This window comes from Corvus moneduloides, chromosome 17 (assembly GCF_009650955.1).
Source record: "Corvus moneduloides isolate bCorMon1 chromosome 17, bCorMon1.pri, whole genome shotgun sequence".
NCBI classification, from domain to species: domain Eukaryota; kingdom Metazoa; phylum Chordata; class Aves; order Passeriformes; family Corvidae; genus Corvus; species Corvus moneduloides.
In genome coordinates, this window is record NC_045492.1 from 6,883,321 (window position 1) to 6,901,894 (window position 18,574).

An 18,574-nucleotide genomic window follows, 5' to 3' on the forward strand; every position below is an offset into this window, starting at 1 on the left:
AGCCAGGGACTCCCAGAGCGGGTGGCCAAGGTCCCTCTTGATGAGATGAGGCTCACCACTGTGGGAGGGGGAAGTGGGTGATGTTAGCTGTTGCTGCCCTTATGTCTGCCCCTGCTTGCTGTGTACCTGCCTGCAGCACTTAGGAGAGTCCCTGATAGCTGAAGGTGGAAGAGGAGTGTGATTCCTCTCTGGGCAAGTCATGTTGGTGAAAAATAAACTGGATCTGGCCAGATGAGATTTTTGAACAGCACCTGTAAGTACTGTTGGGGTTGCTCTGTGGTGGCTGCTTCTCCATGAGTGTGTATCGCTTTGGACTCATCCTAAAGCTGTTTGGAATGTGGACAGTGACATCATTCTGCTTGCAGGGGGCCTGTGAGAGGTATAATATTGCTAGCAGAGCAGAAAAAGTTGGTGTCTGTGCAATACAAGGCACATCAGACAGGACAGAAGTGGAACAGGACCTTGTCACCTGTTGTAGCATTTACTGGTGTGTGTTGGAAGATCCAGGATCAGCCCTTCCTCAAGGGAAGGAGGAAGGACCAGCCCAGGAAAAGGCAGTGGGACTGGTGTGTCTCTCTCTAAACTGTCCCATCACTCCTGGTCGGCAAACTCTCCTCCTCTTGCTAGTTAATATTAGTATTCCGTTTGTGGAACGGGCGATGCAATTAACACAAAGGTACAGTCATTCATTCTGACTGGAGGACTCGTGGGATCAGATGTACTGGGGATAGGAAGCGGAGGCTTTCTGCTGGGAAAGAATGTCACAGCACAGCGGACACAGAAATGAAAAGCTATTAATAATGATCCCGGAACTTCACTTCCATCAGCTGTTTATTTAAAGGTGCTCCATATTCAAAGCCTCCTGATTTATGTGGGCAATAACACTCACAGTCCTGGGATCACTTTTTTAAGCAAGGCTAATGGGGTGAAACCATCATACTGCGACAGTAGAAATCAAGCTGGGAAAATGATACTGGAGAGAAAAATAAACTATTGCCTAGATAATCCCTGAGCTACGCTGGGCTGGGAGCTGGTGTGAGCTCTCTGCTCTTCCAGCATTTATTAAGGCTTTGACTTCCTTTTTTTTGACTTGGTCTTTGTGAACAGAATTTAGTGGGCATGGAAGGATATAAAAATTTGATTCTACCAGACAGGATGCTAAAATGCTTCTTCGTTTGCATGCAAGTGACCTGGGACATGTGATCTCTCTGTCCCTGTCTCCAGAGCTCCCATGCTGACTTGGTCCATTCCCAAAGGACTGGTTCGACTGGGGAAAGGAGCCCGTGCTCTCTGCTGTGTGGGTTTTGCCTGCACAGGAGTGCCTGTGGGGAGAGAAGTAGGATGTTCTGGGCTGTGGCACAGAGGGGACAAAGGGCTGCGCTGCTTTGGGGGTGTCTGGTTTCCATGGGTGTCCTCTTTATGGGGCTGTTTGCCCTGGCAGGGAGGGCTTCTTGGTGGGGCCCATGTTGGGCCATTGGCCTGGCATGTGAATTTGGCAGAAACTCATAGTGGTTACCTTGTTCTGAAGTTAAACCACGACAGGAGGTTGGGCTCAAAGTGCAGGAAGGGCTCAGGGCAGGAGGAGTGTGAGTGTGGTGCCGGTTTCTTCTGACTGCATGTGAGCCCTTGGGGGGCAGGAGCTGGTTTCAGCAGCTCCCTCTGGACATGGGGCAGTGTGCAGGAGTGCCAGATGCTGGCCATCAGAGGATATGTGGCTTGTGGTGTCTGCAGGGCAGTGAGCAGCTTTTGGCAAAGCATGGATGTTTTTCCCGGGGAGGTGAAATAGCCCTGAGGCTGCCGAGCTGCAGGTTGAGTTGCTCTGGGCAGCGACTGACTCCTGGGACATGACTCTAAGCACTGTTCATTGTCAGGAGCTGGTAGTGGTGATGTGATTAGTAGAATGAAGCAAATGATTCCAAATAAATAATGCATCACTCATTAATGGTTGAATGCAAAATTTAGCCTGTTGCTGTTGTCTGGAAGATGCTTACAAGGAGGTCAGTCTTTTAGTCTAGAGAAGGCAGTTATCTGCAGCTCGTGGGCAAACGCTGTGCTCTGAGGGATTCCTGGCACATCTGCTCCAGTGTGTACGTCCCTGGCCCAGCAAGAGGCTCTGGTCCCTCTTGGTTGTTCTTTGTGAGGGGGAGGTGGGCTTTGCTTTGAATGAGTGTCTGCCAGGTGACCACCCAGAGCCTCCCGTGGGGCTGCATTTCTCTGGTGCTTGTTCTCAAGAGCGCTGCTCACTGCTGACCTGCTTCTGCTCAACGTGCAGCCTCAGGGACCCAGGAAGGGACATAGCAGAGCTCTGATCATCTGGGCAACCTCTCTCCTTGCTGTGCTCCTCTTGGAGATGCTGCCTTTCAAACAGACTTGGCCAAAATGTACTGCCTGTGTTGGAGACTCAGCTGCCAGAGATTTCTGCCAGCTGTGGTGGAGTGTTCTGCACAGTGCTGCATCTTAGCAAAGCATATTTGCTTCCTCTTTGGGGGATGAGGCTGTGCAACATTGTGCTTCGGGGTTCCTAAATTCCTGTGGTACCCAGATTCCTTCTTTTCTTCCTGGTGCTTAGGAATTCCTGGAGAGCAGGAAGGTTTGGAGCATCTTCTTCCAAACCAGAAAAGCCTGTCTGTAGGCAGGGCAGTGTTGGATTTCAGCAGGATGTTGCAGAAATAATTTTCTTACCCATTACACTATCTTGTTTCTAATTTTTATTTAATGAGCTCCTCTGAAAAAAAAAAATCATTGTAACAGTTTTCTTAAGTGTGAGAGATCAGGCTGAAATTGGCATTAAGGAGACTAATTACACTCATTCTTCCACTTCTTCCACCTTTCTAACAGCTGTTTATTGCTGCAGGCTTGTCCTGCGGTGCTGAGGAAGCCACTTAGCTTGGGCCAAAAGCACCCAAAGAGGTATCTGCAGCAGAAAGTTGGTACAAGCTTCTAACCTAGGCTGTGCACAACCAGATCATCATCTTACACTGCAGAAAAGTACTGTGAAAACTGCAGGTGCAACCGCCCAGGTCTTGTCCTGGTTTTTTGCTGCTCTCTTGTCCTCCCTCACAACCTCTCAGCTTCATTGTGGAGGATCCTCTGGGGGCCTGGTCTTAGTCTCAAAATGACAGTGTGCTGCCAGGGGAAGGGACTTCCTCAGTCTCATGTGTTCTGAAAAGAGGGGTTGCAGATCTCCTGTCATGAAGACTGAGGGATTTCCAAGGACAAAATTGCTAAGAGGATTAAGATGTATAGGGAAGAAGAGTGAGCAGCAGCAAGAGACCTTCCTGAAAGTGATGTGTGCTGCCATAGTATTTATTTCACCAGAGGACTGAGTCTGAACGTGACCTTGAACCTTGAGAAGCAAATTGAAGGAGGTTTCTTTGAACCTTTCTGACTCACTATAATACCCACTTGTTATTCTATGTAGGAATTTGGGGAATCTTTCACAAGAGGTAGAAAGTTGCAGACAGAGCTATGAACATCTTCAATTTTCCATTTAATCACACAATATTGAATGATAAATAATTCATGCATCTGCCAAACATTGGCTTAAAAGAACCCAATTCCCTCCACATTTGTCAAAGTGGAAGAATTCCATTTTGTGCTTTTTTATTTTACTTTGTCCTTTAATTCCTAGCCAAATGGCCCATTGCCTGGGCCATCAGCTTTGATTCCACCTGTCCCATTTTGGGCTCACGCCTTTCCTTTCTTGTCACTTTTGCTGGTGTTCAGGGCCCAAAGAAGTGGCAGCAGGAGGCAAGGAGAGGAGTGATGGTGGTCCCTGGGTGTCCTGGGACTGTGCCACACGTGCAGCTCTGGCAGTGGAGGCTTGTGAGGGTTCTCTGCCCCACTGCACGAGAGCACTTCTAGCTCCTCAGGATGTGCTGGGGCATAAAAGATGCAGCTCTTTTGGGAATGCACCTTCTGACTCTGTACAGGGTGTTTGTAAGGGAATGACTTTCAGATGCAGCTCTCTCTCCAGATCCTAAAATTAATTACTTGCTCTGAGCTCTGGTGCTCTCTCACCACAGCAGGAGGAGCTCTGTCCATCCCAGAAGTTGTGACAGAGATGCTATGATGCCTGCTTCCACCTCCTCCCCGAGATTGTTTTCAAAGATGAATTAAAAGTATTGTATTCACGTAGACAAGGCATGAAAATTCCATATTTGGAGAAGAATTGCTGCAGAGCGAGACCGTTATGGCTGTAAAAACCTCTTCCCTTGGGCAAATGTTGAGATTTTCTTTGCAATTAAAATTTCTTTGAAACTTGGACTAGAGAAGATTTGGAGGAAAAAAAAAAAACCTCCTAAACTTTGAAAATACTTCTTTCCAAACAATGCTTGGGTAAGAGCTTTAACAAATACTGTTCCTCCCAGTGTGTCTGATAGTAGAAGGTTACTGAACATGAGAAGTCAAAAGGTTGTGAATAGCTCCTTCTCTGGCAGTTGCCTCATTCTTCTATTATAATTTCTCAAGGCAGCATCAAAGGGGACAATAATTAAACTTAAAGCAACTTAAAAAGAAGGGAGAATAGAAATGTTTAGTCATACAGACCTGAGCATTGTGTAAGTACACATTCCTCTGCAAAAAGAACTTTTCTCGACTGTGTGCAAGTTTATCTGAGAAGAAAGGCAGATGAAGGAGTTCCTTGCTGGGAGAATAGTTCCAAGGAAGCAGAAGGAGAAAATCCAGAGTTTTACTTCAAGAATAAGCATGACTAAACTTTTACTGCAGGTTAAGGGTTTTCTGCCCTGTTGTCAAAGCTGAGGCTAGGGTGACATCAGTGAGAGAACTTGATTTTATCATTGTCTGTCTGTCTTCTGTGCACTGTACCAGGGCTGAAGACTTGCTGAAAGGGCAGATTGCTACCAAACATTGCCTTGCATGGTCTGGGCCTGCACTTGGGATATGCTCATCTGGTAACTGGTTACATGGCCCTTTCACTGTGTAAGTAAAGATAAAAGTAATTTGAGTATCTTATTTCAAAAGCCTCTATAATTTTGAATCCTTTGGCCACTGATTTCCAGCATTTGTACACACTGTGATGCTATATGCTGTCCAGGTTAATATCTCTAGCCATCTCTCACTTGATTGGCAATATTTGTTGGTGTTCTGGAAAGGACACTGAGTTAGAACCTGTCTTCTGCAGGATCCATTTCAGTAGAGGGTGCAACGAGGGTTCCAGAGTTTGCAGTGGCAGAAACCTGTCTAGCTTACAGTTCTCTGTGGCACCAGTATTCTGGTGCTTTGTCCAGCTTTATGTGAACATTGAGACTTAAATGCCACTGATGGGATCTGCAGCGGAATGGGAACTTGCAGTGCAGTGGCTATGATCATCAACTCTCTTGATGTGAGTGGGCATCCCACACCTTTTTTCTCAGCAGTACTGCCATCCCTTACAGAATTAGTGATGTGTGTTCATGTATTCCAGCCAGGGACACTGGTTTGTAGAGGCTGCAGCCATGCAGAGCAAGTTGGAGCTGCAGCCAGGTTGTGTTCTTGGTCCCTGGTATTTTAAAACCTCAGAGTACTCCCTGTGGGGCAGAGGGCTCAGTGCCCTGGCCATTCCATTGTCCAGCCCAAGGGGGTAATCCCGGGGTGCCTCTTGAATGCTAGAGAGGAGCTGTGGGAAGTTGTAGGGATAGGGGTGGGTGCTTGGCCAAGGTGCAACAGTCCAGGCTTGGTGTGGTACTGACGTACGTTGTCAAGAGAGCGCGTGTGGGATGTTGGAAGCTTGATTGTGAAACACCTGCCTGGCCTGGAGTTGACAGTATTTTATGTCTGGCAAGACTGCCTCATCTCTCATCTCTAGATTTTGAGGAGAAGTTTATAAAAGAAAAATAAAGGTATCTTTGCCTCATCTTGTCTTACAATATCCAGTAAAGAAAGTGAGCTCCAGAGAGCCTGAGTTCATGTCTTAGCCCTAGGCCTGGAGATTATGAACCATCTTAAAGCTTTGCAGCAGCCTTGCCATGCTTGTATTACCTCCATACAACAGATCTGGGGAGTGTGCTCTATCCAGCCAGCCTGTTCCTTTTCCCAGGAAGGGGAGCATTAAGCGGATTTGAATCCTGTTTAACAGGAGGAGACGTGGTCACAGCCCCCGTGCTGCACTGTGGGCAGCGCTGGGGAAGAATTGCTGTTGGAGTAATTGCAGGCTTTTTCCTGCCCCATCTCCCAGCAAGGGCTGTCTGAGGCTGGGCTGCTGTGCTGCCCACGCTCTTGGATTTGAGGCAGGTGGGGTCCCCATGGAGGCAGACTGAGCTGGCGCTCATTTGATCCCCAGAGCTGCTCTTGTGCTTGCACGTGGCTTCAGCTGTTCCCTTAAGGTGACACAGCTGACATGTGTGGATGGTGCTGGAGCCAGTGCACACCCTCCGAGCTCTCAGGTAAAAGCACAGTGGGGTCAGGAAGGGCTGGGCAGAGAATGGAGGGGGCTGGTTAGCACAGGAGGTTGGCCCCACTCTTTAGAAAGGGTCTCCAGATAGGTTTGCATGTTTTGGGAACAAGCTGGTGTGAAACTTGTGCACTTCTTGCTGCTCTAACTCATTCTGCAGGCAGCTAATCCAGCAGCAAGAGGACCATGGGCGTCAGGACTGAGCTGTTGTCTCTGATCAGCAACCCTCCTACTGCAGCCTTCATTTCCTTGTGTCCTCTGGGGTGTGGAAGGGCCATGGAAAAGCAGAAGAAAGCCCAAGCTTTAAGAAGTTCCTGTCTTGTGCTTGGTATTCATGATGTGGCTCTGCATTCTAGAGGGTGGCACAAGCAGTGCCTTGCTCTTGCCTTGATCCTCAGCAGCTTTTGTAGCATCCTTGTGGCTGTTCTGAACAGCTGGAGCAGTCCTGATGCTCGTGCTGGTAGCTGGTACCACTCTGCTGGGAGGAGTGAGGAGCCAAACAGGACATCCAAGCTCATGTTTGCTGAGGCTGCAGGCTAGGGTTGAGGAGAGAGGGCTCTCTTTCCCCTCCTTTGCATCTTCTGGTACCTGGTGGGCAGTTCTGTATTTTCTATGAATTATTAGGGCTTGTCTCAGAGGAACAGTACTGGTGTGCCAACCCTTCCAGAAGAGCTATGTGCATGGGAGCACTGCATGAGCTCCCAGGGATGCTCCCTGGCCTCTGGGTGGGACAGCCCTCCCTGGGCTCCTCTGCTTTGGCCCCGCCGTGTTGGGTGGTGATGTAGGACTGTGGTGTACTGGGCAGTGCTATCCTGGTGTGCTATTGCCTGCCCATGTCTTCCCCCTCCCCCTGCCCACTTTCTCCTGCATCAGCCTGCATTTGTAAGATGAAATAAATATTGACATGGACGGGATGCTATTCAATTTGTCCTGATCACTGGGCTGCGGTGAGTTCTGACAGAGCACAGTGTAAAACATAAGCTCAGGATGTAATTTCTACTGTCAACATGATGTACAGTATAGCTGTGCCAAATGCACACCAACAAACTGCACGAGCTCTTGAGGGGAGGGGGGAATTTTGCTGATAATTGGGAAGTGGGAATGGCAGAGCAGCAGGAGAGGGGACATCACCCTGAGCCTGGGGCGGTATGAGGGTCTGGTGCTTCACCCTCAGCATGGAAACCTGCTTGGTGTGGTGAGTGCTGGGCATGCTGCCATGTGGGTGCATGTGTGCTGCTGTGGGCTGGGCTGGCTGCAGCAGCAGCTCCCACTGGTTATTTACGGCCCTGCTGCTCACGTGAGGCAGAGGGAAGTGGCACTTCCAGCGGTTGGTGAAAGGTTTTTAATAACACAGGGAAATAAATATTGTGCTAGTCCTGGTTCCTGTGGATGGGACCTTCTGGGGTGCCTTGATTCCTGCTGCTGCAAGGGCATGAGCAGGACTTGGGGCTCTTGGATTTGCAGCCTCTGGAAGAGGTCTATGATGTGACAGCTGGAAAGAAGGGTGTGCACACTGAAGAGAGACATGACCCTGAAGCCGTCACAGAAGAGATGCAGGCTGAGAATTTGTCACTGGAGAAGAAGAATCTGGTTTGTGGCAATGAGCCTGGCTACAGAGGTGTCTCTGGGTCAGCGTTTTGTGGTGCAGGTGACTGGAGGTCACCACAGGTTGTGTGTTGGGTTTTGATGTCTGGGACCTGGCTGAGGCAACTCGGGTTACAGCACCTGCATTGCTGCCCACAGGGAGAGCATGCAAACAGCTCAGGTGAGAGTAGCTGAACTTGGGACACGTGAGACAGTCACCAGCAAACCGCATTAGTTCAGATGAGAAATCTGGTTAATATAAAAAACAGCATAATAGCTGAGACTCTATATGTAAGGTTGTGTTTCCCACAGCAACGCAGCCCAGCCCATGGGTGCTCAGCAGGACTCTCCTCTCCGTGGCAGAATCTGCTCTGTGGAGTGCTCAGATGCAACAGGGCTGAACAAGTTGCCTTGGGAACTGTGGGCCAGCTTGTCTGCCAGCCAGGGAGCTGCTCTGCTCAAGTGGAGCTCGCCCACTGCAGCATCTTCTGCCCTCACTTCCTCTTTCCTGCCTTGCTTTAGTGTGTGCATTTAAACTGTTATTTTTACTGGTTTATTGATACTGTTTGGGATTGTGCTGCTTCCATTTATGTGCTGTAACTGGTCAGGCTGACAGAGAAGGCCCAGTGTCCATTTCTGAACAAGGAGCAGTGCCATTCCTGTGTGCACAGGGCTGTCTACAGTGTGTGGCTGGGGTAGTTGTGTTGTGGAGGAAATCAGATGCCACTAAGGTGTGAAATGGTGTGATGAGGGGAATGAAGGTGGCTCCTACTGCTGTCATGGAGCCAGTGTTGGTGCTTTCTGTTAGCTGTGTGCTCTGAGTGCTGTGTACTGGAGGCAGTGGGAATGTGCTGCTTTCATGTGCCAGCTCAGTTGGAGACCCTGGATGCTGACGTTGGTTGTGGTGCCAGGACTTGCTCCATTGGACTGGCTTTCTTTCAGCCTCCCCATGTGTTCAGAAGGCCTTCAGTGTTGCAGAACTGCTCCCTGGCACTGGCATTGCTGCCTTGTCAGGCTTCTGGCAGGACTTTATAAATGGATCTGCTCCTGGATGGCAAGGAGAGGATGCTGGGTGGGCAGAGTGGGAGACTTCAGCAGGTGGTGACTGCTTCTCCCCAAGGCTCTGCTGACACAGTTGTCCTGAGAACACATGCAGATGGATTCTTTTTAAAATTATCTTTCTCGCAGTTGAGTTCACAAGCTACAACTCATTTGTACTCAGACTTTGGATACAACCGGAGGTGTTGCCTGCAAAAGTGCTGCAGAGTGGCAGGGCAGAGATGCTGGATAGGGTGTTCTTCCCACACTTACTGTTTGCCCTTGGTGCTGACCTGGAACTCTTGCTCTGGCACAGCTTGTGCTGTTCAGTTTATTGACATGTCTCACTGTGTGGGTAACCTACTCCAAAATAACCACAGATCTCCTAGGTATGACAATTTGGAGAGGTGCTGTTTGTGACAGTGGTGCACAATGCCTTGTTGTATTTATCTTCTCTATACCCACCTAAGCGTGATAAAGCACGTTTGCTCATGTGCTGTTCTTGTGAGTGTCTTGCTCTGGAGCCTGGTGTGGGTCAGGCAGCCTCGGCTCTGTTGGGCCAGAGCAGGGACCCTGATCTCTGCATTTGATCCATGAAGTTCCTTTACCCTATGCATGGGAGGAGATGGCTCGGTCTGTCACCCACCTCCAGGTCATCTTGCTCCCCTAAGTCTCCGGTGTTAAATACTCTGGCGTTTGATAGGGATCCTCACCAGCAGTGCAGCTGCCCTTTGGGAGCAGGGAGAGGAAGCACTTCTCTCTCTCTGTGGGGAGGTCTGGCTGCAAGACCCAGTCGTGGCATTGCCAACAACCTCACCTGGCTGGCGTGGAAATGTCTTCATAATAAATGGGCTGGCAGGGAGGAGGGGTGGGGAGGAATGTTAGTGCTTCTGTACCATGACTGCTAACATGAAAATACACTGGAGACCCTGTTTTCCTTGGAGCATGAAGCGCACAGGGCTGGCACATGTGACAGCTGATGTGCATGTGTGAGTGGAATATAGTGTGTGTGCACGGGGAGGAAATGTGTGTGCACATAAATGAGGCACAAATAGACAAAAGAGGCCAGTGTGTATGAGTGATCTTAGCTGTGGGGGGGGGGGGGGGGGGAATGTGTGTGAGCCCTTTTGGTGAATAGATTTGGGCACGTTGTGTGACACACAACTTGTGAACCATGAGCAGACAGCGTGGAATGATGCCTTGTGGTTCTCAGGGAAGAGTTTGTCCAGACAAGTGAATGCAGAAATGAAAGAGTGCAGCAGACATTCCCTTTTTGGGAAACAGCCCCATTGGTGGAGTCACACAGGGGAATGGCAAGTGAGGGAAAGAGTGGGAGAAATATGTGGGAGCTATCCCTCCTCTGAAGAGCTGGGACTGTTTAGGTTCACGCAGGGGTCTGTGTAAAGCATGGTCCAGATCCCTTTCTATGGGGAGTAGATGGACATCTAGTCCAGGATCATTTCCCTTTCCACTCACCCTCTTTCTGCCTCCTATTTAGAGTAGCAGCTGACAGGAGATGAATTCTGCAGACTGGTGCATGTTTCATGAGTAGATCAGGCTGTGGCTGGTATTGCAGAGCGCTGATGGAAGCTCAGGGCGTTGGTGCAGGGAGAGCTGGATGCTGCATCCCCATCTCCTGATCAGGCCTCTTCTCCCCAGGTGTTCACTGGATGCAATGTACCCTTGGCTAAAGGTCTCACGTCTCAGCCCTTAGTGCCTTCAGGGTGGCTTGAAGCTTACAACAGAGCCCTTTTTCAAACTGTTACCTTTAGAGTCAGCCAGGTAGGGAATTCTTGAACAGATGCTCTTCTCCTGCTTGTGGCTGCAGAGGTGAGATGACAGAAAGGTTCTGCAGGGAAGGTTTGCAGGAGTGTCTGGACAGGCTGCACCACCCAGGGGCTGGCATCCCCCAGCATGAGCTTTGTCTGCCTGTGCAGGACTGCTGTGGTCTGGTTCTGCACAGGCACTGGCAGCTGTGCAATGCTAGGAGTGCTGCTACACATCTCCTAACAGTGTGGGCACCAATGACACCTCCTGGCACAGACATCACTCCTCTCAGCAGCCAGGACCATGTGGTGAGGGGGTGCCCTTGTCAGCAGGGTCCTTGGTCTCAGAGTCCCTGCTGGAGCAGATGTTTGCAGTGCTGAGAGCTCTGCAGCCCTCCCTATTGTGTTCCTGCTCTGGCAGGACCTGCAGGACTTGGTCTTGCTGTGGAGGACCCGGGGCAGGGCAGGGTGGGAGACACTGACCAAGGCTGCAGGAGCAGCACAGGGGGGACACTGGGCCCTGTTTTCACACCAGCTCTGACACCTTGGCCTTTTCCAGGCTCCTGGAGATGCTGCTGACTGCCCCGCACCTCCCTGCATGAACCAGCAGAGAATGGAAGTGACTGGAATCATCTGGGCAAAGGACCCTTCACCAGACACTGGGATGTCGTCCTCCTCAAGATGGGAGTTACAAATGGCCTTGTGAACTGCACATGAGGCCCGGGCACCTGCACTGCCGGACCCCTCGCACAGTAGTCCAAGGCTGCCACAGGACAGGCAGACGTTGGCCACAGCAGCTCATCCTTTTAAGTCCTCCGTGAAAACATTAGTGGAAAAGCTCTCCTCCTCCTGTGAATGCCAGCGGTGGGTGCCAGTGCCCCGTGTGCCGCTGCGGCGTTCCCTGCCCACCGGTGGGGTGGGAAGCAGGCTGTGCATCACCCCCCTTCCCCAGCCAGACCGGCAGCAGCCGAGCACAGAGCCCTGCAGCTCTGTCCCTGGGGACAAATGCCAGCTGCCATACTCTTCTCTGGAGACCCAGGAGCTGCCTGCAAGGCACCAGCACTGACTGCTCCTACGCCAGAAGTGGGCAGTCCGGGACACCTCTTGTCACAGATGTGACTCGCGCTGGGACAGGAGTGCTCTGGCTGCAGGGCACGGCATGCAGCAGGGACGGGGATGCTCTGCATTGACCGGGCAGCCGCACACTGCTAGTGTGGACTTTCCTCCTGCTCTTCCCTAAAGGATGCTGGCTGCCTGTCCAAAAGCTCCTGCTCATGCAGCCTTCTAGAGTGCCATGGCGAAGGGTCTGCAGGGCTTCTTGTGGACCATGCTGCTGCTCTTCTGCACCATCCAGGAGCTGGGGTCCTGGGCCATGCACACGGCGGTGGAGGGCCCTGGCCTAGGGGAGCCCGGGGACCCTGCACTGCTGGCCGGAGGGCGAGTGAAGCGTGGCTGGGTCTGGAATCAGTTCTTTGTGGTGGAGGAGTACACGGGCACGGAGCCGCTGTATGTGGGGAAGGTAAGCTGACCTGATGTCTTCATGGGGCTGACAGAGTGGACATGCTGGCAATGCTGAGCAGAGAGAGGGCCCACATGAAGGTTGTTCATGGCTAGAGAAATACTCTGTGGACTGCGATTAGGTTAATGTGCTCCCAAAGATGAGGACAGCACGCACCGAGATTTACATCTGTGTTCTCACAGTCGTGTACTGGGTTCTTGTGATGTCTGGTGGTGGGTGCAAGAAGCCCTGTCTCTGTGGGAGCTGCTGGCAGGTGACAGTGGGCAGGACTGGGTCTGTAGGTGGGACCTCACCACACTTCCCTGGTGTGTGACCTCCTGGGAAGGCTGGACATGGACCTCTGCTCCACTCCTGGTGTCCTGAGCCTGAAGGAGCATTTCACCTTGGGGTTGCTGGGCTTTATCCTTTTCTGGGAGCTTTGGAGAAGCAGCTGCCCCCTGTGTCAGGAAGATGTGTTGTTTGTATATGGGTGAAGGCAGTGCTAGCTGTTGGGACCAGTCAGAGGAACACACTACAATCCAGCTAGAGCTGGAGGCATGGGCTCACCCTGAAGGAAAGTGCCCAAGAGCTTGTACAGCAGGGCTGTCTGATGGCCTCAGCCGTCTGGGCGTGAGTCTTGGAGGAGCTTGAAAATGGGTTTCTTGGCTGGGGGCCAGCAGGGATTTCAGTGGTGATTTGTGTCCGTTTCAGCAGACACTCAAAGCCGTGCTCCTCCGCCGCCCTCAGAGCAGGCACAGCTAATTCATGGCTCCCCTGGGAGCAGCAGAGGCACTGGGCCCTGTCCTAGGCCTGGCAATGCCTCGGCTCCAAATGAACTGAAGCCTACAACTCACCCATTTTACAGCCCCTTTCCACGTCACCAACCCCATCACCTGCCTGGCTCACAACAACAGGCAGCCTGCACTGAGATCACTGCCTGTGGCTCCGCAGAGCTGAAAGCCAACAGGACCAGGCTTTTCCTGGCACTGGGAGAGGATGGAGTGCTCGCCTGGGACACTGTTGTCCCCAGCAGTGTTCCAGCCCTCCTAGCACAGTCTGTGGGTCCGGAGCCTTGCTGCTCTGGGGGACCCTGCAGATTAGCTGGGGCTTGCCCTCTGTGGATGCCTCTCACACACCTACATGTGCTTTCTGAAGGGCCGATACCATTTCCATAAAATCTGGGTTCTCCAGCTAATCCTTCTTCTGAACTGTAATTTCCCCTGAGGCTGCTGTCAGTTTGATGTGGATTTCTTTGGGTTTTTTAAATAGAATTATGGGGTCAGCACTAGTTACAAACTTCTGCATGTGGACAGATCTATTTTAGATAGAAGAGAGGATTAAAGGGAAAAAAGCAGATTTAATTAAGTTGCTAATATTTAAAGAAAATTGATGAACTCAGGCTTTATGAGTTGGAGCAAACAGAGTGCGCCTTTATTACGGGCTAGTTTTTATTTGATTTTCTTTCTTTTCTAGCCCCGGAGTCATTTTTTATTTGTGTATCTCTGTTTTCTGTTTAATTGCTTTTAATAAGGAATGTGCACCTCTGTTCATATTTAATTTTTATTTAATTATTAGTATGTAATTAATGGCTTTGTAACAATTCTGGTTGTAGTCTTTTAGGACAAGGAAACTATTTTCCTGTTTAACAAATGGGACAGATCAGCCTTTTATCCGCCCTCTGGATGTCCCAGTTCTGCAGACACTGCTGTCCTTGCTTGGGGGCTGAGCTGCAGGCAGGGCAGAGTGGTCCCTCTTGGGGGGTGGCTCTTGGGGCCCAGTGTGTGCCAGGGCTGTGTGACTTCAGTCTCCTGCCATGCCCAGGGAATGGTGGGATCCCTGAGGCTGCGTGGGAGCGCGGTGCTCCCCAAGCCTGCCTGCTGTAACAGGGAGGAGAGAACATCCCTGGGATGTGGTCCGCATCCATGGCATCTCCCCTCGGGCTTCCGTAGTCTGCGATCCAGCCCTCCCCCATTAGTTGTTGTTTAGCCAAGCAGCACAGATTTAGCTCTTTTAATCTTCCCCTGTAAATCAATCTCTGCAGCCCCTTGAGCCCAGGCTCCATTTTTCTTCCTAGCATTCCGGTTTGCAGGGATGCTGGTGTCTGCTCCGAGCAGTCAGAAATGAGCAAATATGTGAAGAGGATGTGCTGAGAGCTCAATGTGGTGCTGGATGCTTTATCTCTGGCCTAATTATTAATCATGAGCCTGGTGTTCAGCAGAAAAATGCAGGTTTCTGTTACCTGTGCTGTACCTGGTGCTCCTTCTTCGTTCTGAAAAGCTCACGGAGTAGCAGTGAGAACTGGGGAGAGGATGATAAAGTGAAGAGGGTGGGCAGCAAGCTCTCCGCCAGCCAGTGGGGAGGGTTGGGACTGGATGGCCAGGCTGGGATGACCATCCCCACAGACCAGGGCAGGGTGCTTCAGGGGGCCAGGGCAGGATGACCACCCCATAGGCACATACCGAGAGGTGCTGCCCCAGCAGATTTGCAGCCAAAGCCACCACTGTGGTCCCAGACTCTGCTGGCCTCACAGCCCTATTTGTGAGCTGAGTGAAGATCTCCTTCCAGGCAAGCCTTGAGAGATGTGTCACCATGGGCAGTAATTTGTGAATGTTGTGCAAAATGCATTGAATTGTCTAACGTGTGGGTCCTTCACTCATGAAATAAATATATAAACTGTATCTAACAAGACAAATATAATGAAGGCATCGTAAAAAAAGAGGCAGCTCTGGTATAAATTCTTGCTGGTAGAGCTGTACGTCTGAAAGGTGGTTTATAGAACTGCAGTTTGGAAGATTGAATGGCCCATAAACATTTTCATATTTCATTAGCCGATTAATGGACGGCTTTTTTCATTTTTTGGAGGGGGGACATGACTTTGCTGATTCTAAGCAGAAATTGTAGGAAACAAATGAAAGCAGCTGATGAAACCTTTCCGGGGGCCTGTCCCGTTATGGATTGTCCCAATTAATGCCCATGCTGCTCTCTGTCAAGATGCATTCTGCCTGTCCAGTTACTGTTAATAGATTTCTCATAAGTGGCTGGATTGTAAAAACCTCATAACTCAGTTTAATGCCACCAATAAAATTATCTCTGGACGTCTGGCCTGGATTCCAGTCAGCTCTTGGTCCATGGGGAGCTGCTGTTTACCCTTTCTTTTCCTAATTCCAAACATTGTCTTAATTAAAAAATGAAGCAGCAGAGATTGCCTGCAAAGGCATCTTCCTCAGGGTCTGTTTGCACTCCTGAACATGAGCCGATTTGTCACATTCTCTTGCAGATTTTGTCCAGATGGGGCTCTGGGCATGATGATGGGATGTCGTGACCCCCTGTTACCCTGCCATGTAAACCCAGCACAGGGGTGCAGCGAGTGTGTGAGCTCTTCAGCAGGGAGACTTGTCAGCACCAGCTGCCCAGATCATGGAGGGTGGCTGTGGCTGGGGCAAAGCGGGTGGATAAGGATGGACTTTGGGCAGTTGGTTGTGTAGAGGAGGATGGATGCTGATGTTGAAGTACCTGTGCAGCTTGGGAGAGGTGATCCCACACTGCCAGAGTCCTGTGTCCTTGCCCATAGGGAAGCCTCTTTTTTTGGAGTGCAGTTGAGTCGTCTTTTCCATCATCTCCTAACCCCTTATTGATGTGGTTTGTCTCTTGGTTTGTAGTGGGGGTGAGCACTGGCAGAATCTGTGATCTGCAGAGCCCTAAAGGCAGGCCTGAAGTCCCAGTTTATTGGGCCTTCCTTTGTGCACAGGAGTTGTCTGGTGATGCTCTCATTCTCCAGTCCAACAGGAGCAGAGGGGCATCGCACAGGGACCACGGGCATCTTGTGCAGGTGGCTAGGGTTGGGTACAAGCACGGCCCCAGCCTGCTCCCACCCTTTCCCTCTTTCCCTGGCAGATCCACTCAGACTCGGATGAGGGAGACGGCTCCATCAAGTACACGATCTCCGGGGAGGGCGCAGGGACCATCTTCCTCATCGATGAGATCACAGGTGACATCCATGCCACCGAGCGCCTGGACCGGGAGCAGAAAACCTTCTACACGCTGCGGGCACAGGCCCGGGACCGGCAGACGGACCAGCTGCTGGAGCCCGAGTCGGAGTTCATCATCAAGGTGCAGGACATCAACGACAGCGAGCCGCGCTTCCTGGAGGGGCCCTACATCGGCAGCGTGGCGGAGCTGTCCCCCGTCGGTAGGTCTGCTGAGGGGAGGATGTGGGCTGGGAAACCTGTGCCTCTCTCCTGTCAAGCCTTGAGCCTGCTGTACCCCACAAAAACTACTTGCAAATCCCAGGGATTCCAGAGCTAGGGAACCAAAAGGGAAAAATAAATAAGGTGGCTTAAGAAAAGCAAGTGGATAAATCCTCTGAGCTGATTGCCAGCCTTTGGCTGAGTGCTCAGTCTCAGCCCTAAGCTGTGCTCTGGGGACGGGGTCGTGGTGGTGCCAGCTGCCCGCTGTGCATTGACTCTGGCTTTGTACAGCCCACTCCCTCCTCAATGCTGGGGGGTTGGACTAAGCCCTCACAAGCCAAGGGGTTCACATCTGCCTGTGGTTCAGATTGGTCTGAGTGGTGCTTCTCCCCCAGCTCAGGCCATCCTCTGTGCACTGCTTTGCTGCTCTTCTGAGCCCCAGGGCTGCCCGGGCATCATCCCTTTGTGTCCCCATGCAGCACTGCCACGCCCTTCTCTGTTCTTCTCTGAGGGGCCAGGCATTGTTGGATCGGATTGGGGAATTCATGTCCCTGTGACCGAAGTGGCTTCCCTGTGTTAAGCCTTAGCTGCCCATCCCCTTGGCACCAGACCCCTTCTAAGTGTGTTGGTGATCAACCTCACTGAAGCTCTGGGGGCCAGGCTGGGATGATGAGGAGCAGGACAGTTGGCTTTGTGCTCACCCAAGCATCAGGAGGGGTGCAGGGAGGTGATGTGTGAGCTGCCCTCACTCCTGTTACTGGGTTCCCATGCTGCTGAGCACAGCTGGAGTGTGAGAATGGCTGGTGCTGCATTGCCCAGAGCCACACCATTCCCTGTCCACACTGTTCTCTGTCCATGCCATTCCCTGGGCTCTCTGCTACCTCTGTAGCAGGCTGTGTGTGTCAGCATGTGCTGCAAGCAGGAACTGTAAATCACTGTTCCCAGAGGCTACATCCAGGTAGAAGACAGCTTGTGAAAGGCTGACATCGAAGATCAGGCAGGACCCCAACACTGTCAGCAGGGGATGAGTCAGCACAGGGGACAGTAACAGTGCTGGGACTGCAGAGAGCCCCTGGGGCAGGGGGAGCAGCCGAGCTGCACCAGGGGCTTGACAGGCCAAGTCAGGTGAAGCACCAGGTCCTGCTGTGCTGCTGCAGGAAGGTCTGGCTGCAGAGGCATCCTGGCAGCAGAGCGCAGGAGATGGTGCTCGGGTCTGCTCTGCCTCAGGACAGAGCTCCAGCTCTCCATGGTTGATGTGCAGCATATTGCAAGGCTGGTGCGTGGCCTCTAGCAGGTACAGATGTACAGGAATTGCCTGCACCAGAGGAGCTGCTGCTGCTTGGATTCTGTTGATGTATGGAGAAAAAATTGTCCTGAGGCATCCCAAGCTCTCCTTTCGCTTCCAGTTACCTGCGCAAATCCTTCCCTCAGTCAGAGAGTGACCCCTTGAACTATAGCTGTATGCTCCTGGAGAAATGAAAGACAGCATGTGGGCACCAAAGCAAGAGGCATCCTGTTCCCAAAGGGAAGAAAGAAATTAAATTAATCTAATTTGCTTGAACAACATTTTAAAAAGCAAGGAATTCTCAACTCTGAGTATTAGACAAGGATCCCAGTTCTTTGAAAATCACTAACAATTATGGAGCTGCCTGATCAGACTGATGTGAACAAGACATATCAAAGGAGACAGTTTCTATGCGAAATTGGAGATCAGAGGGAGAAAGAAACACGGTTTCACAACATGAAAGAAGGCGATTCCTGCAAATTAAAATACTCGGAAGTTAAAAGTAAAGAGAAGTACTGTGAACGGCGTGGGCTGCATTTCCCAGCTGTGTGCTTAGAGAGGGGAGCTGGAGCCAAGAGCCTGTTCTGCTTTCCAGGCTACCTGCCTGCTGCAGCCTCAAGCCTTCTGCAGCCTGGCCGTCCTGGGGAGTGTATGGGCTCCTCCAAAGGAGCCTCACCCTGGAGATGGCCCAGGGAGGGCATCACACATCATCTTCCCATGGTGCTGCTGCCTGGGCCCCAGCAGTGTGAGTGCAGAGCAGGAGGGACCCACATGCTGCTGCAAGTCCCCAGCTCCCTCCAGCTTCCCCCTCAGCTTACCAGTGCT

At 51.4% G+C, this 18,574-nt stretch overlaps 1 protein-coding gene across 1 annotated transcript in view; it reads left to right on the top strand.

The window, feature by feature from the left end:
• The window catches only part of CDH22 (cadherin 22), a 76,924-nt gene that overhangs the window by 12,845 nt on the left and 45,505 nt on the right, over positions 1-18,574 (top strand). Inside the window, exons 2-3 of the mRNA XM_032127025.1 lie at positions 11,339-12,298; positions 16,172-16,466. Coding sequence (XP_031982916.1) covers positions 12,074-12,298; positions 16,172-16,466 — 520 coding nt within the window. The 5' untranslated portion in view covers positions 11,339-12,073. The remainder of the gene's footprint in view (positions 1-11,338; positions 12,299-16,171; positions 16,467-18,574) is intronic.